Below are 23,253 nucleotides of genomic sequence, written 5' to 3' on the forward strand. Positions count from 1 at the left end.
AAGTATATCATATTAAGAGGTCTATGCATCAAGCAAAAACTTACTTGAAAGATGCGTAAACGGCTGTTTCCGCATCTTATAAGTAAGTTTGCTATGTATTAACTGCCTAACGGAGGAGATTTCATAGAAATCTCCTCCGTTTAGGCTGACACCGTGCGTCATCGCAGTCCCCATAGATTACTATGGGGACTGCGATGTTCTGCAATGCATGAAGCTTTCATAAGCTTTGCATTGCACAGACAGGTAACGCCATCTCAGGATAGCGTTACCTGTCATTTCCTATGGGATTCTGCTGAAGCCTCTATGGCTTCGAAGAATCTGGTACAGTGGAAGTGCTGTGCGCATGCGCACAAAACTTCCTCCTGTCACCGGCAACGCTAAGCTGCCGATAAGCAGAAAAAAAATACCGCAGGAGAGGGGTCACTTCGCCGGGGCTCCCAGAGTAGCCCCAGCATGGTGCATCTTAGTGATACCTAAATATGCATCACTGCGATGTGCAGCGATGCATATTTAGCTGTACCGCATCTTAGTGATGCATAGATCCCTTAGTTTCATTTAATAAGTTTCTGTCTTTGTGTTGTTATCGGACTTACAGTCAGACAGCTTGGTTATTGTAATTGCGACATAACTGTAGATGATTTAAAGGTTAATTATATTGGCATGTACGTTGTGATGGTGTTCCGAGTGATGGTAGTATCCTAGGCTGTGAAACCAAATACTGGGGGTGGCACTCTTGGTATTAATAGTAAACATATGATATAAAAAGGAGATTTAATTATTGTTAAATAGACCAGGTGGTCTTGTAGTGATTAACCCCTTGTCACACACTCATCACATAGGTGAGTCTTGTTTTGTGACGTTTCAGTATATCTAGCCTCTCGAACGTGCCTCACGGCTCATGTTTTTGTCTTGCAGTCAGAACTTCCCTTTCATCATATACACTTTAATATTTAAAAAAATAATATCATGTTATAGCTCTTTTGTATTTAAACAGTTCTGAGATGCTGGATTGGAATACGGAACTGCTGTATGGTAATATTAGAATATGTTTGCGAGTTATACCTATATATTTATGTGCATATTTTAAATTATTAGATCAGTGTACAATGTGATATATTATATAGCTTATTTATTTTTTCATTCTTCATAGTCTTATTATACTTATTTTAAATCAGGGCCTAAAATCTCCTTTTACCTTTCTTCTCTTCTCTCACTTTCTTTTCTCATTTGTCTGTAGGTTTTCTCAGTGAAATGATCATGACACTTACAGGATGATGCTGGAGATAGGACGTTGAAGGGAGGAATTTAGGGGCTGGATTTGCACTGAGGTGGGACTTGATGTAAATACACCAACCTAATCAGGGGGCTGAGCGAATGATTTCAGCTAAACTTACAGAGGCAGCTATTAGGAGAGGAGACAAGACCGAGAGCTGGATCAGCTGCTGGATTTCATGTCCTGGGGCCAGAATAGAGGGCAATTTTATTACGAATGACTAGTTTATGTAGTTTGTTTTGTAGCAGGGAGGAAAAAGGGGACTGGAGTATAAAAGGGGTCTGGGGAAATTCCATTATAAAACGAGGAGCAAAAATACATAGACTATTTGTATTGAGCAATTTGCATGGTTTTAAGCTATTTTCTACTGGATTATAACAGCTATCTGTGCACTTAAAAGGCCAGACATCTGAATGCAGTGAAGAAATTAATTCAATAAGATACCCAATTAATAGTAAGTAGGTAAGTTGATAGCATAACTTTCTGAAGCCAGAGGGAAGAAGTTAGCCATCATCAGTATACAATAACAAGTTGACACAGCATTAATTTCGCCCCAAAAAATTAATTTGGGTGAAACAGATTTTAATACATTTATTTCTACTTAGGACAAGTTCATGACCCAAGTTTATATACATAGGTTCCACGATCAGGGTGCTAGGCAGATGTCTATAGGATATAGAAGGTGAGCTTTGAAGGTTAGGTCTAGACTCCATTATGTTAGAAAAAATGTCTCCTTTATGGACACTGCTCCCCTTATTTCTCCTCTTTCTCTCAACTTCTGCCCTCCCTCGTATTTCACGTCGTCAGACATCTAACTGCCCTCGACTATGTGAGCTCTCCCGATGCCCACGTCCCCAATCACCCTGCCAGGCAGGGGAAGTGAGAGACTCCTGCGGTTGCTGTCCAGTGTGTGGGGCAGGTGAGGGAGAGTCCTGTGGACAGCGCGGGGGTTCCCCATGCGGAGAGGGCTTGGAGTGTGTCCTGCCTGGTGTTGGAGGTATTGTAGTCACAGCAAGGAGAAGAATAGGAGTGTGTGTCTGCAGAACCAGCGAGCCAGTGTGCGGAAGTGATGGGAAGACCTACAGGAACCTGTGCCACCTCAAAGCAGAGAACAGACGGGCAAGGCTGCATAATTCACCGCCTGCCATTCATATCCAGAAGGGGTCCTGTGACACAGGTAAGGAGGCTTTGTAGGGGGCACTCGGGGGGAGTCACAAGGTTTCCAGGTTGGAAAGTAAGGCAAAATTTATCTCCAACATTCCTCTTTTTTCATCTCGGTTGTTGTGACTGTTGTCTTAAACTTAACTTTACACATCCTCTCTACTTTATACAAACACTATACAAGCTCCACTGATATCAGTGCAACACAGTCCTTCGCATGATTTACTTCTTTGTACATTTCATTTCTGACTTCTTTCTTACTTAAGTCTTCAGTGTGACTGATATGTATTTATGTGGTTATGTCTATTGTGGACCATCCTTAGTTGCTGTGTGAGAATGAACAATCCTTGTGTTATTTTACTATTTTTTCAATGTTTTCTCAGGTAGGGTTGTATTTAGCATATAGGCAGATCACATATTGGCATATAAAGCACATGACTAGGGAAGCCATGTTCGGCATTAAAATAGTTCTCCGCTCATTTCACTTACTTTCTTCTCCTTTTAAATTTAATTTTCTATTTTATTTTATTATTTTTGCTCCATGCTCCTTGGAATGAGTGTACTAAGTTAAGTTGCATTTACTTGCAGTAGGTAATGCAGCATAATCTGATTACATGGCCCTGTTGTCAATTAATGTTTTCCCGTAAGCTTCAACACTTTAACCCCTTCCTTACAATTTTATGTCCTTTCAGAACTCTCAGTCACTTAGGGCTATAATTACTAAACTGCGGGTTTGAAAAAGTGGAGATGTTGCCTATGGCAACCAATCAGATTCTAGCTGTCATTTATTTAGTGCATTCTACAAAATGACAGCTATAATCTGATTGGTTGCCAGAGGCAACATCTCCACTTTTTCAAACCCGCAGTTTAGTAAATATACCCCTTAGTGTTATGACACTGTATGACACTATAAATGTTCGTTTTATTTCTGGATAGTTTAGCCTTCAACGAAACTGAGACAACACTTCACTTATCTGGCAAAACTTATTATATGTGCATCAGATTGACTTGTTGTTGTGTTTGAATGATAAAGGACAATGTTCTAGCTTTTGTTTTTTTTAGGGGGGGAGTATGAGAGTACTTATTCACACATTTCCCTTATCACTAACATGTACCCTCTTCATTTCATATTCACCTCTCTGCTAGGCATCTTCTATTTACATTTTTCCAATCCGTCTGTGCATCTCAGCACATCCCTATTTATTTCTTCTTCACCTCACATCCTATTCTATCATTGCTTCCTCTTTCATTTCAAGGGCACCCCATCATTCCAGCAATATTTCCTACATTTGCAATGTGTTACACCATGCATAGGGACATGCCAAGTTTCAATGCATGAAAAACTGTATTTATTATGGTGTTTGCTCCAAATTTAACACTCTTATTACTTAATACCACATAGTTTAATTTACGTTAATTAGCTAATGTTTTACCTTTTACTCATTTGTGTCTTATTTTTACAAGAATGTATTTAAATGTCTAAGCTTGCCACCAGTTTATGCTATGATTACAATGAACTTGTCAAATGCTTACTAAGACATATGAATTGTAGAACATAAACGGTGTTAAATTAGCAACAAACTAATACAAGAAGAGTAATAATAATAATAATAATAATGATGATAATATATATAGGGAAATCTCTGGATTTCTGATTTTCTGGTAACGTGAAGCACCATTCATCATTAACCTGGCTGGGCAGGGAGCAGTCGGTCCCATAGTTGGCTGCCTTGGGCCGGATACTGGGCTACCTGCATTTCTTTACTTTAAAATGTTCCTAATAAGTTGCTGAGTAGAGTTATTGAACAAATGTTGCACCTAAAATCAGTGCTAGTAAATTAGAATTAAAATGATTTAGCACTTAAAGCATTTTAGGTGGCATAGTGTGTACAAGTGCAAGAAAAGACAAATTGACATAAAAATATTATTTAAAGCCACATTATATTAAACCGCATTTCCCAAAGCACATACATGTAGCACATGTACAACATGTAGCACATATTAGATCACTGAGCATCACATCTTTTCCAGACACACAAAAGTGTTGTAATAGGTGCATAATATGCTAGAAATACATCCATCTTACAACTGGTTTTTAAGTACAAACCTCTCCTACAAAAGGAGTGTGAAATATATCTTGTCCAGGCCAGTGGCGGATCCAGGGGGGGGGGGGCGATCGGGGCGATCAGAGTAGCGGGACAGCACATTATCACTGCCTAACGGACCTGCACATACTGTGCAGCCGCCGTCAGCCTTAGAAGTTAGAAAGGGGGCGGGGCTTAAATCGCCCCCCCCTGTATCGCCCGGGGTAGAAAAAATTTCTAGATCCGCCCCTGGTCCAGGCCTAAAATGGATCTGATTTATTGCAAAAGAAAAAATAAAAAAATATTTACTGCACATTGTTTTCCGAACATGTAAATTTTATCCATGTTTCTTTGTATGCTTCCACCTACTAATTAGATTGTACTGATAGGGAATGTAATGTAGATTATTTTGGGATAGGGGCCTCTTTCGCACTGTATTCGTGGGTCCAAAGTTACTCTTGCTCCGAACTTATCTGTTATACATGTTTGTGCTGTGTACTTTGTGTGGTGCCATTTAGATACATTTATGTGTCATACAGGGAAGATTAAAGAACAAAACAAATACCTTGTGCGTGTGACTTGTACAAGAAACATCTTCACTATGTGTAAAAAACACTACTAATCAGACACGCGCTGTCATTGATTGATCAATGTTAGTTGCTGATTTATTGCAGATTTGCATTTTTTTTTTAGTAAATAAGCTCCCAATTTTTCTTGTTTGCTTAAACACTAAATACATCCATATTTAAATGCTCTACAAATACATATCAAACTTTTCCTTCTGAAAACCTTGGAAATTTATCCCAATATTAAATATTTTAAGATGACAGCATACAACATTTAGCATTAGTATTGTCAAGCAATTCAAATTGGCTTGCTTTAGATAAGGCTCTCTCATAATAAATGTATTGGTATTCTTATTGGCTGGTCTTTGGGTGATGCAAATAATGATATCACATGATGGTAAGGATGATGATGATATTTGAATGTGCACTCTGAATTACAATGAAAGGGAGGTGTCTGATGTGTACATACAGGATGCTATTGGCTTATTCATAATGATAAAGGGATAGTGATTTGCACAGTGCCAGTGTTTAAATCACCTCGAGGTGTGCCAATTAAGCTTGAAAGTAGCAAAGGCAGTTATAGGTACCTGTCACATGCTCTAACCTGAAAAGTAAAATGCATAGGTGTGCGGGATGGGGTTAGTAGAACACATAATAGTTTTTGGAAAATAATCTAGTAAAATAGTGCAATTAGCAGAGTATTTTATATGGTTTTCTATAAAGGACATGCAGAGCTATATGGACATGTGCCAAGTGTTTGGCTAAACATCTAAGAAGCTGCTGAAAATGTTGATGTCAAGTGTTGGAGATTTTTGATTGGCTGCGCCGATGTACCTGTGCTTTATAACTCATTGGAGTAAAAGATTCATCATCATCATCAAAATGTATTTATATAGCGCCAGTAAATTCCGTAGCGCTTTACAATTGGGATTATCTGCTCTATTTATCAAAAGGAGTGAAGCCCTAAATCCAGCGAAAACTAGAGTTTTCACTGTATTTAGGTCTTCTCCCTATTTATCAAAGATCACGTGCCGGTAAGGAATATTGACTATTAACCAAATACAGTGGTGGTACAAGTACAGTCCTATCACTATCGCTATCTCAGGAAGCCAAAGTCTGGCATGCAGGCTCACTCATGAGCAGATTGACCCCACCGAGCGACACAAGTTAAGATAGTGGGGGGAATTCAATTAGCCGCGAGGGTTGCGAACATTGCCGGCTACTATGGTACACAATCTCGGCTCATTTTATCTTCACACCTCTATTGGAGGCAAGTAAGAATGAGCTGAGATTTCAGTAAAAACTGTGCTGCAATGTGTCGCCACGGACTGCTCCGGAAACACATGATTGTAAAGCCGAAAAAAGACATCTTCAAAACTACAGGGTCTTGATAAATTGATGCATATATTTTTAATAACTGGGTTACTCATGGAGCAAAGTATTCATCTGCTGAAGGTCACAAAGATATTTTCAGAGTTGTGTAATTTAATAGAGGCTTGAATCCACACGTTTCATTCCTACAGGACATTTAACTCTGAGGTAATTTGTAATAAAATATCTGCCAAATAGTCATTTCTTACTATACATAAGTTGTAAAAAATGTTGCTAATCATCATCAGTTATTTATATAGCGCCACTAATTACGCAGCGCTGTACAGAGAACTCATTAACATCAGCCCCTGCCCCATTGGAGCTTACAGTCTAAATTCCCTAACATACACATGCATGCACACACAGACAGACAGACAAAGAGAGAGACTAAGGTCAATTTTGATAGCAGCCAATTAACCTTCTAGTATGTTTTTGGAGTGTGGGAGGAAACCGGAGCACCCGGAGGAAACCCACGCAAGCACAGGGAGAACATACAAACTCCACACAGATAAGGCCATGGTCGGGAATTGAACTCATGACTCCAGTGCTGTGAGGCAGAGGTGCTAACCACTAGGCCACTGTGCTGCCCCTAGCTAATATTGAAAGCTGAGTAATGTCACTACTTGCTGATCAGAACAATATAATCCACTAAGCAACTAATAGGAGGATTGATTATAGAGGCGTGTCCCTTACGTACTACAACCAAAATAAAATACTACTATGTGATATGGTAGACCTGTGGCCAGTATGGTCACATGGATGTACTTGCAGAGATTTGATCTGGTTCAGTTATTAGTCAATTAAATTTTCAAATCTACTTGTCCTAATCAGTTCTGGATTTAATTTGGTTGATCCATTTTCTGTGGCCAAATTGCTAGGAAAAACCTGCACATATGTAGCAGCTTAAATCAGTTTCCCTAGAAATCTATGCCAGTTATCTAGGGCTATGCATAGTATTTTGTTGCATTTGGGTATCCATGTGCATTGGGATTTTCTTTCCTTTGAAAAGTAAAGTAACATGCCGGAGAAGACATTCTCTGTTGATTTTATGTGTCGTTGCTGGAGGTGACAGGCAGTTCTCTGCAGGGTAAATACCTGTGAGTGTGTGTTGTGAGTCAGTGTCAAGCAAGAACATGCTGGCTGAACGTATTTGGGGGTTAGAAGGAAAAAGCAGCCTTGCAGCAACATTGACCCAATTGCATATCTGGATGTATGTAGTTTTAAGGTCAGTGTGCTCTAGTTGTGAATAGGATTTATTTAGTTTCACCCCTTTTTAATTGTTTAAATAGCCTTTTTTTTATATATTTATATGTATTAATATGAGATTAAGCTACCTTATTTGTGACTTGACTGAGATAAAATTAAATATTACCATAGACTGTATTAATATTAGATAAATGTCCCTGGTAGCATGTTATCATGGAAACAGTAAAATATTTGCTTGTTGGGGATGTTGAACTTCGGAAATTCCCTGAACACTGCCTTGGGAACAACTCTGTTAACTTAATATATACTATTAAGGGTCCATGGCTGTGGAGTTAAGGATGTAGCACCTGTGTGATCTGTTCTGCACTCAGTAAGTACTAGAGAAACTCAGCGGTAACTGCTTTAAATTAAACTGAAATGTAATGACTAAATTACTTTTTTTTTACAGAATTCAATAAGGTTTTTATACACTACATTACATGAAGAAATCTTAACACCAGAGTATAATGAATAAATAACTATATTATCAATCACTATTTTAAAGGAACTAAAGAATTTCTTTATACACTGCAATATGTGTATAACTTCTTCCATCGAAGTTACATTGCTGGGCATGGTCCCACTGAAATATGTGGCTGCAAATAACTGTCCCAGTTTCCAGAACACCCTGCAGATCACATGTCCTAGGTCACCCAGTAGGTGCATAGGGAAAGTTCACTAACTGTCACAGTTTCCAGAGCAACCAGCAGCTGCACAGGTGTATTGGCAACTGGCACATTTTCCAGAGGACAATAGTAATGCATTGTTGTACAGAGTGGATGTTTTGCAAAATAACTCGAAACAATGCAACCAATTACAACGCCAATTTTTTTCTGCAAATCTATAGACCAAGACCCTTCAGACAACGTCAGCATAGAAATAAGTCACTCATAAAACTCATACTTATGCTATTAATATATAGGTGAGAGAATTGTGCTACCTTGTGTATTCTCCAAGTTGCAATCAGCAGCTAGCTCGTTCAAGTGGGCCTGACACTTGTGCAGGCCACAAGACAAAGGGGATGCTCAAGGGTCAGACAGGAAACAGGAGGAACAGATTAGTGGGGTAAATATAGTGTACAGGATAGGAAGAATAGGAGAAATGCCAGGATGGCAGGCTAGAGACATAGGGAACAAAGGTGACAAACATGTTATACATGTTCTACTGACCAAGGTTGTCAATGATTTGATCACAGCTAAAACTAAAGGCCATTACTCTCATAGTTCTCCTGAATCTCTCTGCTGCATTTGACACTGTTGACCACTCTCTCCTCATACAAAACGCTACCTCTAATTAAAATCTGTAATCTCTCTCTACTGGTAACTTTACATCATTATTCAAGCACGCAGCATTTACTCCTATTCTGAGAAAACAAAATTCACCTCTAACGCAAATCTGTAATCTCTCGCTCTCTACTGGCATCTTTCCATCACTATACAAGCATGCAGTGATTACTCCTATTCTAAAAAAACTGATTCCGACCCAAACTCTCTCTCAAATTACCGTTCCATCTCTCAGCTCCAATGCCCTTCCAAACCTCTAGAGAAAATTACCTACCATCGCCTCCCATGCTTTCTTTCCATATACAACCTATTGGATCGTCTTCAGTCTGGTTTTCGTTCGTAACACTCCACAGAGACTGCATTGACTAGGGTTGTCAATGATTTGATTACTGCTAAAACTAAAGGCCATTACTCTCATAATTCTCCTGAATCTCTCTGCTTCATTTGACACTGTTGACCACTCTCTCCTCGTACAAATGCTACAATCTCTAGGTCTTCAAGACACTGTCCTATCCTGGTTCTCATTCTACTTATCTAATTGTTCTTTCATTGATAATTTCTCTGGAACAACCTGTACTCCGCTTCCTTTATTAGTTGGAGTACAACAAGGCTCTGCTATTCTCTATCTAAACCACTTCTCTTGGAAAACTAATAAGCTCCTCTGTTGACAACATGACCATAAATCCCACCCCATAAGCTCGATGCCTAGGTGTAATTCTTGACTCATAACTATCCTTTGTTCCCCACATTATATTTACATCATGCTGCACACGTCTAAAAATCATTTCCAGAATACGTACATATCTCACACATAACACTGCACAAACTTTAATTCATGCACTCATAATCTCCCGCATCAACTATTGCAATTCCCTTCTTACTGGTCTTCACAAAATCAGTCTCGAGCTCCCACAATCTATTTTGCATGCAGCAGCTAGATTGATTTTTTAAAAAAATTACGGCATATTACTTTACTTTATTTATCCACTCTGTCAGTCTTTACATTGGCTGCCTGCTTTTCGACGAATCCAATATAAAATTTTTCTACTAACATACAAGGCCATCAACAAAATTACACCAACATATACTATATGGACAAAAGCCTTCTCGTCCAACATCGGTGCCTGACCTCATAAATGCTCTACAGAATGAATGGGCACAAATTCCCACAGAAACACTCCAACATCTTGTGGAAAGCCTTCCAAGAAGAGTGGAAGCTGCTGTCACTGCAAAAGGGGGACCAACTCCATATTAATGTATATGTATTTGAATACAATGTCATTACAGCCCTTGGTGTAATGGTCAAGCTTCTGAATACTTTTGTCCATATAGTGTGCATCTCCTTACTTGTCTCAAAATATCCCCCAACTCACCACCTCCGTTCTGCACAAGATCTGTGTCTCTTATTCACTCTCATTACATCCTCCCATTCCCAGTTCTAGGATTTTTTCGGGCTACACCCACTCTGTGGAATTCCCTCCCTTGCACAATAAGACTTTCCACTAGTTTTCAGACCTTCATGCGTTCACTGAATTCCCATCTCTTCAGACAAGCTTATAATATTTCTCAACCACCCTCTTAATCTCCTTAGATTAACCTATTACCACCTTCTACACAGCTAACAAAAGACGACAACCCTCTTACCAAGAATAGTTGTGTGACTGAACATACAGCCCACTAAAACCTTTGCAATCTAGCTGGGCCAATATGATATATGATGTAGCATGTACCCTTGTGTATCAAACCATTGTCCTATAGATTGTAAACTTGTGAGCAGGGCCGTCTTACCTCTCTGTATGTATTAAATGGGACAGATAAAGGAGGCAGACAGGAGACAAGAATCAAAAGTGATTAGTTAAACAGAGGAGGTGTATTAGAGACAGAGGAAGGAGACTAGTGGAACAATCAAGGGGCATACCAGAGAGCAGTGAGTAAGCCTGTATTTTGGGGAAAATAATTTTATGATGACATTATTAATTTAGACACCGCCATCTCCTGACCAGTGAATGGAGACCTTGATTATTTGTGTAAGACAGTCTTTCATTTTTATTATTTTTTTCTCTTAACACTACTGGTTGCAATGTAGATAACAAGCTATTATCTGTATAGCACGTGGGGCGACAGGAGGAGGGAGTGAAGGACTTTCTATTGAGAATACTAATAATAGCATGAATATAGTTGGGATAGTGGTATCATTTTAAATAGTGGTTTAATATTGCTGGAACATTGTTGGAATATTTGCGGGCTATTGTATGCTTGAATATTTAAGGGCTATGCAGTGGTATTGCTGCAATACTGCTGAGATGTTACAGAGGTATTGTGGAATATATGCTGAAATGTGCTGTGCTATTCCAGATATATGGTTTAATGCTGTGTGCACCACATCAGATTAGATACCACCTTTATAAATCATGGTAATAGTACCAATCAACCCCAACTCTGGGAGTTTTTAGCAGTACCTCATCAATGCATGTATATATAGATACACGCAAATGAACTTTCAACATGAGATTAGCAACAGGGTGTGTGGAAAAAATAAATATTAGGTCATTGAGCTCATAGGATATAATATCCAAATGTGAAGAATAAAACACACAAAATATTGCATATCAATTAAATAATTATATTGCATAAATAAATAAACAATGTACATGCATATTCCATCCAAACCCTGGTGATCTAGTGTCAGAGGAGCTGTCTGTCTTGTCAATGTATACTTAACCCAAATAATAAGCAATACGTCCAGGCATTTAGGGAAGAAGTCCAACGCATGTCATTACATCAAGTGTCAGTACCTGTCTCCAACACAAGGTTCAAAAATAACTGAAAATCAGGTTTACACTCAACCACTATCCCTAATGAAAGGTGTTTGACCAGTCATGTCATACCATTTTTTTTTACCTTCTGTTTCTTGTAGTATGTTATTTATTTTTATTATGGTCACCTCAATGTACAGCACAGCGTAATATGTCAGTTTTTTATAACTAAAGGATTATAGAAATAATACTGACTGGGTTTCATGCTTCAGTTGCTCTTCATCAGAGGGTAGTGATTGGGTGTACACCTGATTTAGTTTTTTTGTTTCCTCTGGCTTTGAATTTTACTATTTTTATTTATTATTTAACCTTATCTTGGAATGAGACTAGCGCTGGCACGTGATATCATGACATGCTTTGTACATCTTCCCCACATACTTGTCTTGATCCATTACTTATCATTTGGATTATATATGCAAACTCCTGTAAAATGTATTTGTTCAAATGGCAAGTGGTGGTGTCATTATTGTGCATTCACAAGAAACACGGGTAGGACTTAACATATACACTACTGTAGATTATAAGGCTACCTGAAGTCACCTTTGAATTTTGTGACCAGGATATTAGCATCCTACATGCAACCAAATTCCTAGTATGTTCACAGAAATACCCAGTGACTGTATATATAATAACTCTGTGTGGGCTGGAAGCATCAATGGTGGAGATGTGGTCTTCAATTTTCTTTTTGTGAATAAAATTGTATTTGTAAACAAACCGTGTATAATATAGAGTTATCTAGACAAACACTCTAACTGTATAAAACAGTAGACATATAAACTACATCAGACACTGCTTGTTTTCTAAACCAAATTAGATTAAAAACATCATAGCGCCATAGAACTTTTCCTCTTAATTAATCTATCTTTACATTTATGTGGCAAATTAACTTAGTATATTAACTGTTTTTTAAGGTTCAAGTTACCCTGACAGCCTGAGATACAAGTTTAATTTCATAGCTGACGTGGTACAGAAGATCGCCCCGGCTGTTGTACATCTGGAACTGTTTAGAAGGTAATATTCTATGATAGTAAATTACGCGGTTCTATGACTTTCTGCTAGACATAATCTGGATGTGTCGACAATTATTGTTATGTGTACTGTAGACTCATAGGAAGCAATTCATTTTATTGTCCCCGTCTTTTGATTCAGATTAGTTGAGACTATGAAAGTGTATCTTACACGTGCTGAAAACTACCATTTTTATCCCACCACTGTACAGATCACCAACATATACTGCCTGCTGTAAAAGTCCACAAAGATTAGTATATATAATAGTTTTCTTTAGAGGACATCACATGAGTTACTTTATGCTATTCTACACAGCTACCTATATGGGGCATATTCAATTGTCCGCGGGATTGCCGAAAATCCCGCGGCCCGCGCAGAATTTCTGTAATAACGGTAATCCTGTGTGGAAAAACCGTAAATTTACTCGCTGGATTTCAGCTCGCAGCTCAGGGAGCTGACAATTGCGGACAATTGAATATGCCCCATGAATGTCTTTTTGCCAGCTGTGATAGGTTATCACCTATAGATACGTGAAAAATGGAAAGATTAATTTGCATCCATAAAATATACATTTTACCTCATGTGTTAGTGAAAAACTTTTAAGATCGAGCGGATGTAATTGTTATAGTGCACAAAATAATAGCAGCCGCCATAATTCAGCTGGAATTGTCTAATGTATGTTACAAAGGCAAGCTCACTGGGAAAACAAGAAGTGACAATGCCAATTCTTGTCATACTTGTGAGGCATAATCCATAGATATCAATGACACCTATTTAAATGTAGCTGTGAAAAAACTATAGTTGTTCACTTTTGCCCTCCTCCTCCATGTAGAACGTTGATGGGTGGTCTACCTTCTATCCACTTCTGTTCTGTTCTTTGGTGGCTAAGTTCAGGCTAACATGTTGTCATCAAGAATGTGGTATTTCACAGAAGTTATAGTTTATGAACAGAACCTAGTCACAACAGTCAATTCATCCTGATGTGTTGAGTGGTTGGTGAGGACTGTGTGGGACGTGTAGGACATAATCTCAAAAATTGTTTTCCTGTCACAGGTCTCCATTCACTGGTCAGGAGATGGCGGTGTCCAGTGGCTCGGGATTTATTGTGTCAGAGGATGGACTCATAGTGACAAATGCGCATGTCCTCACCAACAAGCAGCGGATTAAAGTAGAAGTGAAAGATGGTGCTCATTATGATGCTAAAGTGAAGGACATTGACCAGAAGTCGGATATAGCACTGATCAAGATTGACCCAGATGTGAGTGACGGAGACAAACTTGTCATCATGTCAACAGTGGAGGCTGCCATTTTGTGGGATGAACCAATATTTGTGCAAAGGCAGCCAAATAATTCATCGGGTGCTAGTCACATCACTGGGGCACACCATGATCACTAGACATGGATGTACTAGTGAATTGGTTAGCTGCATTGTCTTGACTGTGTTTAGACTGTAGGTTTTCTTTAATAGATTCCGTAACTAAATTTTTTCGGTCTCCTAAATAGTAATCATCATGTGAATGGTTCTGCACAGAAATTATTTGGAGCTGTGGTGTGGCTACTATTACCATTACCTTACCTTACCCTTCTCATTTCTTGATGTGGAATGTCTCTCTGATGTTACTAAATGCAAGCCCTTCCATCATTGCTTTATGCTACTATAGACTCTCTGTTAAACCTAACACTGTATAATCTGATTGTATAGGCTCCCCTCCCAGTTCTTATGCTGGGCAGATCATCTGACCTCAGACCTGGAGAATTTGTGGTCGCTCTTGGAAGCCCGTTCTCTCTACAGAACACTGTGACTACAGGGATTATCAGCACCACCCAGCGAGGTGGGAAGGAACTGGGTCTGAAAGATTCCGACATGGATTACATCCAGACAGACGCCATTATTAATGTAAATATGATGAACTGGCCCTCTTCTAATAAATACAGGATATATATATATATATATATATATATATATATATATATATATATATATATATATATATAAAATAAAAATAAATGCATATAATCAACTTATATTTCAACTTATATCTACTGATAGATCTTTTATTATGGAGATTAACATTTTCTCTTTTTCTTTTTCACAGTATGGAAATTCCGGGGGACCATTAGTAAATCTGGTGAGTAACCACTCTGCATTTCATTGCTCCCTGTTCTATGTGCTATTCACAGAATAGAGACACTTTTATCACTGTGTTCGTGTGGGGCAGATATGTGTGTGATTTTTCACCCCCGGTGAATGAGGAGTGCAAAACGGTTTAGAAACGGAGAGTATTTTTTCTTGTTTACTTTCATGAGATTAAAAAATTATTTACTGTAACTTTGTAATTGTATGTCATTTTGTGACTTTACAGTGCAGTTGTTTTACACGTACTACTTTTTGTATACAATTTCACTATTTAACACCTAAGTGAGGTGTATTTTGTATTGATTTACCTTAATAATTATGGTGCCTGTTTACTTTGAAAAGCAAACAAACAAAAAAAACAAACTACTTTTCCTTATGACCTTTGACAACTCCAGAAATTATTACATCAGATTATGCAAATATGAAATGTGGGATCCCCTGTATTTCTCAGGTGACATCTGCCTCCCTCTTGTTTCTGCTTGCAGCACTCTCTACTGGTGTATACAAATTTAAATAGTTACTGACAGTAGTCGAGTCAATATTGAAACACTAGTTTTGTACTAATATACATCCCCTGCATAAATAATAAACCAAAAAAGAGTAATGTAAGCTAAACAACATGAATGTAATAGCACATCATGATTCATTATGATAAAAAAGGTTAAAATATGTACATGACTATTTACCTTTCATGGGGCTATTTATCGAAAGATGACTGAAGGTTATTTTTTCGTTTCACTCTCTCTCTCTCTCTATAAATATATATATATATATATATATATATATATATATATATATATATATAAAATCACCTACCACACTCATGCAGCTAATCATAATGCAGTTCTTATTGGTGCTGCTGCTTTTATAAACCTCTTCCTGGCAGCATACCAATGCTGGTGATAGTTCCTGCTTGACCTAGTATGCCTTGTATCCTGACCTGTTCTGCTATCAGTGTTTGACCTGGATTATTTATAGGAATTGCTGTCTTGTCCAATCTTGACACTTGGCTTTGTTAAACATATTTGCTCTCACATCTCCACCTGCCCTGATCCCTAGCGTGTTTAAAGGATTCCGCTGTCTTCTCTATTCATGATCCCTACCTGTCTTACTCTGAGTTCTGCCAAATACATTCTGCTTGCTCACTACCTGTTACCATGAGCTGTCCACTCCATCAGACAAGTTCCAGACTAATCCACATTAAGCCGTGTCTTTCTGGCTCAGAGTTCTTCTGATATATCCTGGTTGTTCATTACCTCCTACTGTGTTCTGTCCTCTTCACCGGACAGGTGCTAGATCAACAACTGCTACTACCCAAGCCTACGTCCTGGGTGCAACCTAGTACTGAGGAACATAACAAGTTCCTCGGAAAGGGGCTGCTAAAGGTGAACATCTCGCAATGCAGTTCTAGCAGTTGAGGATCTCAAGTTACACTGCCTTTAACAGTTGTACAGTACATGCATAACCCAGCAAGCTGTCTCACGCATACACAGACTGACTCAGAGAAGTGAGAAGTATCGAGCTGCCCAAGCAATAATATACTAATACATTGTGGTGAATAGAAATTTTAATTATGCAATAAGAAGAGTTTTAATAAATAGGCCCCTATATTTGAGGCATATAAGCGTACATTTTAACAGAGTACTGGATTGTGGCAAGGAATTGATCACAACAGGATATGCCACACATGGGCCAATCCTGCTGCTCTGAATGAGTACTAGGCTCAGTGAATGAGAGATCGTCATACAGCCTCTCAAGCCGAGTGTGCAGATCACGTCTGGCATCACTTGTGTGTGCAGTCACATGACCATTTGCTAACATAACCCATAATGTTCTGATCAATTTTCGATTGGATGATTATTGTGCAGTGATTCTACTCAGGTTACACATACTGCAGTATTAGGCCAATTGAACTGATTTGGTGTCAATGAACTTGCTATTTTAGGTCCTTTCGTGTCATACGTTGTTCAGACTTTCATGTTGTGTATATAAGATACCTAAATACTTTGAAATATTAAATGTCAGATCAAACAAACCATAAATATCATAATTTGGAATAACATAAATATAACATAAAAAGGGACACTTAAGATTTGTTAAATAATAAGTCACAGATTTTTTTACGCTTATAGAAATGTGTCCTCGTCTTCCTCGGACATTGCCGGTTTTCTGGCTGGAGATCTGTAAGATTGAGTTTTTATTTTTCAACAATTTATATTTCCACAAACTGGGACTAGATTCCTATAACTGTTTTAAGGTATGTGACACCCAGTAGTGAGTATGTCCAATGCTGTCCCCCATTTCTGTTTGAAAATTTGGGATCCCTGACTACTTTTCCCAGCTGTAAACACAACACAGTACTACAAGGCCTACTAATGCTGTACATTAAGATAACAAGCAGACAGCTACAGGATCTCATTAAGGAGTTTATCCATGCAAATTTATAGACCATCCCAAAAAGGAAAGCGTATTCTGTAGTGTTTAACTATCAGAAATACCATCAGGGGTAGTTAAGGGATCATGTATGGCTAGTAGGGACAATAAAGAGAAAGGGCAACATTTCCCACGTAGCGAATGTGTGTATATGTTTGTTGTGTGTATGGCACTCAAATTCAACCATTCTGTGTAAGAGAAAGTTCCTAAATAAACTTCTATTTAAATGCACTCCCTTTTTCCAGATGACAGCTCTTTATCAGATATCCCTGTATGTTCCACCAGGAATGTAAAGTGTAAAAGAATAAAATAGGAAAAGGCGCCTTCTAGTGCAGTGTTGCCATCTGTTATAGTCATTTCTCGAGACAATCACGTACCATAAATATAATAAAATTGTGCTCCTCCGTATAGTATGATGATCCACTGTACCTTTTAGCTCCTCAATTATTATTTATTTAATTATTATTATTTAAATAATTAACTTATTTTGCTCCACATACCCAAGGATGATGACATAGAACTAGTAAAAAAAAACGTGAATTGTTCCACAGTAGAGCTCTTTTTAGCAGCTTTCTATATATTTTTCTGTGTACCTTTACAGCAGAAACTGATGTATAAAATTCCTACATACCAGAATTTCATCAAAGATGTGCATATCTCAAATTTGTGATCCATGAGGCCCAGATCTCTTTATAGTCCAGGGGATAAATTTATGTTGCCTATATTAACCAATCAGATTCAAGCTGTCATTCTGTAGAATAAATGATAACTAGAATTTGATTGGTTGCTATAGGTAATATCTCCACTTTTTAAAACCTGCAGTTTAGTAAATATACCCACAGGAGTCTTCTCAATCATATCTGCTCATGTTCTAACCAATTCCCTCCCCTCCCTCATGCCACATAGAGAGGCTCAATGGAGAGGTACATCTAAGTCTGCAAACATACTTGGATGTATACAATTTTACTGCACATGCACAATATAGAAAACATTTTGCTCTTAAGAGTTAGTGTATGTCTAACTCTACATGAAATAAGTGGAAATGCAAACTGTCACGAACACGCTCCCAGCTGCCGTGACTTTGGGTGTTCGCTGAATGAGGTAACACACGATTCCAGCACTCAAGTCTCTCTCTACCTATCACACAGGTTATAGACCTGCTGAATCGCCCCACAACAGCGCTCTCACACCCCCACACACTTCAGCCTTTGCCACCACCTATTGAATACGGGCAAAAGGACCCCAATATACTGTCCCACACTGGCACACAAGGCTTCTGGCTACCCACAGGCTAGCAAGGCCCACACCAGCACACAAAGAGTTAACTTCACACCTCCAGACTGTTACACAAATGTACATGCAAGCACACACTAAGCTTGTTAATCAATTGTATCAACAAATCACACACCGACATTCAAAGAGTTAACTTGGTCGAGCTATATTCTTCTTAACAGATTAATGGATTCGTTAGAGTATCAAGAACGTAACTTGCTAAATTTATAGATTTAATATACAAGTGTACAGGGCATTCAGATATTTTAAAAAAAGCAATTAATAAACAATTCACATAACATACATAAGCAAAGCAGTTTAAAATAAAAGGGGTTTCATTCAGAGTATCACATGAGTTGCATAATCTGTGCCATGGGAAATTGGCTAGGAAGATGGACAGCTTATCAAAGTGGATTGACTTTCCCAAAAGACTGATAATTTGCCCCTTCGCAACACAGGTTTATTAAGCAAAATGAAATGGGACGGTTTTCACAGGGGCAGTGTTAAATGCTAATAGGGAGGCAGGGATATCCCCTGGGTGTCATTATAGTTTGCTCACAAATATTCCAAAAGTTTGACCTTTGGTAATTCTTCAAAGATATATCCCAGAGACATAACTCCCCCTTCAATAAACCAGTCATAATCTCCTGCACATTTAAATACCAAACATGAGGAAATTATGACAATGTGACATACCTTTCCTACAGACATGTGATTATAGCTCTTCTCGGATGCTGCAGTACCTGTCATTCACAACCCTGGTGTGATTGCTGCTCCTCAGTATGGAGTTGCACCCAGATTTACCAAAATATGAACTATGATGACATTTTCCTTTGAAGCTCATATTCCTATATACATGTATAGGCCCTCAAATGCTGTCTTTGGCTGCAAGGATTTCAAGCTGTGACCGGCTCCGCAAAGTCTATTCAGGTGTCCAAAAACTAACTTGTGTCGGGATGTAGCTCACAGCAGGGGCTCTTAGAAGATAGGAGTGTAACCTGTGGCAGCTTCAAACATGGGGATGTACAGAGTCACTGAATACACATACAAAAGACTTTCTGACTTCACATTTTACACTTTTGTAGCTCAATTTATCAATGGATTAATTTTATATAACATACTTACACTGTAGGTATGATTAGGCCTTATTCCCTACAATTATGTGAAGGGTTAACTAACTGTAAGTTCTCTATGTTCACGACACAAGCAAAAAGGTTAAGAAGGAGATATGAGGGAGGTATGATTAAATGGAAAGGTAGATAAAGAGGAAATAGGAGGAGAAATGATAGTATGGAGAGGTAGAGAAAAAGGGTAGCAGAAGAGATGACATGTGGTGAAATAGAGAGAGGATTGGAGGGAGAGATGACATGTGGAGAGCTAGAGAGAGAGTGGACAGTAAGAAATGACCTGTGGAGAGCTAGAGAGAGAGATTTGGATAAGAGATGACATGTGGAGAGCTAGAGAGAGGGAAGAGAGGATTGGAGGGAGAGATGACATGTGGAGAGCTAGAGAGAGAGTGGACAGTAAGAGATGACCTGTGGAGAGCTAGAGAGAGAGGATTGGATGAGAGATGACATGTGGAGAGAAAGAGAATGAGTGGATAATAAGAGAGATGACATGTGGAGAGCTAGAGAGAGAGAGAGAGAGGAATGAATGAGAGATGACGTGGAGTGGTAGAGAAAGAGAACATATTAGGAGAAATGACATGTGTAGAGGTAGAGAAAGATAAGATAGTAAGAGAGATGATATGTGGAGAGCTAGAGAGAGAGAGGATTGGATGAGAGATGATATGTGGAGAGCTAGAGAGAGAGAGGAGAGAAGAAAGGAGGAGAGAGGATATGTGGAGAGGTATAGAGAAGAGAGGGGAGGAGGAGAGATATGTGGAGAGATGGCAAGAGAGAGGAGAGGAGGGAGAGATGATATGTGGAGAGGTAGAGAGAGAGAAGAGAGGATAGGAGGAGAGATGAAATGTGGAGAGGTAGAGAGAGAGAAGAGAGGATAGGAGGAGAGATGAAATGTGGAGAGGTAGAGAGAGAGAAGAGAGGATAGGAGGAGATATGATATGTGGAGAGCTAGAGAGAGAGAAGAGAGGATAGGAGGAGAGATGATATGTGGAGAGGTAGAGAGAGAGAATAGAGGATGGGGGAGAGATGATATGTGGAATTCTAGAGAGAGAGAAGAGAGGATAGGAGGAGAGATGATTTGTGGAGAGGTAGAGAGAGAGAAGAGAGGATAGGGGGAGAGATGATATGTGGAGAGCTAGAGAGAGAGAAGAGAGGATAGGAGGAGAGATGATATGTGGAGAGGTAGAGAGAGAGAAGAGAGGATAGGAGGAGAGATGATATGTGGAGAGCTAGAGAGAGAAAATAAAGGATGAGGAGAGATGATATGTGGAGAGCTAGAGAGAGAGAGAAGAGAGAATAGGAGGAGAGATGATATGTGGAGAGGTAGAGAGAGAGAAGATAGGAGGGAGAGATGATATGTGAAGAGGTAGAGAAAGAGTGGATAGGAGGAGAAATGATATGTGGAGAGCTAGAGAGAGAGAAGAGAGGATAGGAGGAGAGATGCTATGTGGAGAGGTAGAGAGAGAGAAGAGAGGATAGGAGGAGAGATGATATGTGGAGAGGTAGAGAGAGAGAATAGAGGATGGGGGAGAGATGATATGTGGAGAGGTAGAGAGAGAGAAGAGAGGATGGAGGAGAGATGATTTGTGGAGAGGTAGAGAGAGAGAGAAGAGAGGATAGGAGGAGAGATGATATGTGGAGAGGTAGAGAGAGAGAAGAGAGGATGGAGGAGAGATGATATGTGGAGAGGTAGAGAGAGAGAAGAGAGGATAGGAGGAGAGATGATATGTGGAGAGGTAGAGAGAGAGAGAAGAGAGGATGGAGGAGAGATGATTTGTGGAGAGGTAGAGAGAGAGAAGAGAGGATAGGGGGAGAGATGATTTGTGGAGAGGTAGAGAGAGAGAAGAGAGGATAGGAGGAGAGATGATTTGTGGAGAGGTAGAGAGAGAGAAGAGAGGATAGGGGGAGAGATGATATGTGGAGAGGTAGAGAGAGAGAAGAGAGGATAGGAGGAGAGATGATATGTGGAGAGGTAGAGAGAGAGAAGAGAGGATAGGAGGAGAGATGATATGTGAAGAGGTAGAGAAAGAGTGGATAGGAGTATGTTGAATACATAGTGACTTGTGGTGTGCCAAGACAGGAAGAAAAATAATGAATGGAAGATAATTGGGCAGAACTTTGTGGAGTTAGGCTGTAATTATATGGTTATAATTAATGAACATATCATACCTCTTTTCCTTTTACATCACTCTTCAAACTGTCGTATAAGATTTAACGAGCAATGAAAGTACTATGTCCTGGGGCTAAAAGTTGATGATGGCCCTCCATAAATAGTAACCATATAGCGGCACATTAAAATGCTAAATATCATTAACTGTTCCACTACGTTAATAGTCACTGTTTTGTAGTGACTGCGCTTATGCTGTCAAACTGTTCATATGATAAATTGCTTTTGAACCACATGTTCCTTCTTGCACATTTCATCCCAGGTGTTTGCTCTATGTCAGATATTAATATTAAACTAAAAAAATCTTGTTAAACTAGCTTTTCAGCACCAGCCATAATATTACGACACAAGTACAGGCAGAATCTGTTTTGCTGGTATTTCAGATGTCCAGAACGTGTAACATTTTTTTCCCATAGTTATTTCTAGATAGCAGATACCCTCAGGTGCTCAGTACCCACATACAGTTCCTGTTCTGCTGTCAAATGTTCCTAGGTTTAGTTTTTATATGTCTCCAGGTATATGTAAATTCTTACACATTCTCTAAACATGACTTTCTGGCTTGTAATGTCAATATTATAGTGCCAGCTGTATAATAATATATATGTTATATTTATATGTATGTAAACTGTGACAATGAGTTATTGTGACAATTGAGTTATTCTGTCTAATAACTCAACTTAAAGTGTACCTCTTTAGTGTCCTATGTCTGTTTAGAATATAATAGAAGAGTAATATGAACATGGTGATGATACCCAGGTGAGCTTGGCTTTTCCCCCTTGCTTGTCAGTCAAGGGTGCCCAAGCGACTGCCAGAAAAGTGAGACTTTGCTGAGAGTTGGCACTTTGTTATTTGCCTTACCCCTCACTGTGGTGCTGGTATAACTTCACACCTAGGCAGCTATCCACAAACTAATCAGGGTTTAATATATAAACATTCCAATAAGTGCACTGGTTTATCAATAAAGACACAATAATCAAACTGTATACAGAATTACATAGAGGGGAATCACCTATGACGAGAGAGAAGCACTAGAAAGTCCACCAGATATTGGAGTGGTTTGGGGGCGGATGAGATAGTCTTTTGGGTGGAGGACGAGAGGGGTTTATTTTGTCCTGATTCTTGCTTTCTAAAATGGTGGGAGATATGTAGACAGTAGTACTGTATGTGTCTTATGTAACCAGAATGCAGTTGCAGACTGATCAGTAAATTAAGCAAAATTTAATTAAAAGAAAATTATAAATAATAAAATAGTAACTTTTAACAGTTAATTCTGGTGCAAACCCATTTAAAAATTTAAGAACAGTTGATAGGTA

The 23,253-nt window shown here is 38.9% G+C and overlaps 1 protein-coding gene across 2 annotated transcripts in view; it reads left to right on the forward strand.

Moving 5' to 3' along the window:
• The first annotated feature begins 1,434 nt into the window (after nt 1-1,434).
• The window catches only part of LOC142151407 (serine protease HTRA1-like), a 54,090-nt gene continuing 32,271 nt past the window's right edge, over nt 1,435-23,253 (forward strand). For both annotated transcript variants that reach the window (XM_075207011.1, XM_075207012.1), the window contains exons 1-5: nt 1,435-2,450; nt 12,711-12,810; nt 13,861-14,065; nt 14,510-14,704; nt 14,904-14,936. In XM_075207011.1, the coding sequence (XP_075063112.1) occupies nt 1,988-2,450; nt 12,711-12,810; nt 13,861-14,065; nt 14,510-14,704; nt 14,904-14,936 (996 nt within the window). In that variant the 5' untranslated portion in view covers nt 1,435-1,987. The remainder of the gene's footprint in view (nt 2,451-12,710; nt 12,811-13,860; nt 14,066-14,509; nt 14,705-14,903; nt 14,937-23,253) is intronic.

This window comes from Mixophyes fleayi, chromosome 4 (genome assembly GCF_038048845.1).
Source record: "Mixophyes fleayi isolate aMixFle1 chromosome 4, aMixFle1.hap1, whole genome shotgun sequence".
In the NCBI taxonomy this organism is placed as follows: domain Eukaryota; kingdom Metazoa; phylum Chordata; class Amphibia; order Anura; family Limnodynastidae; genus Mixophyes; species Mixophyes fleayi.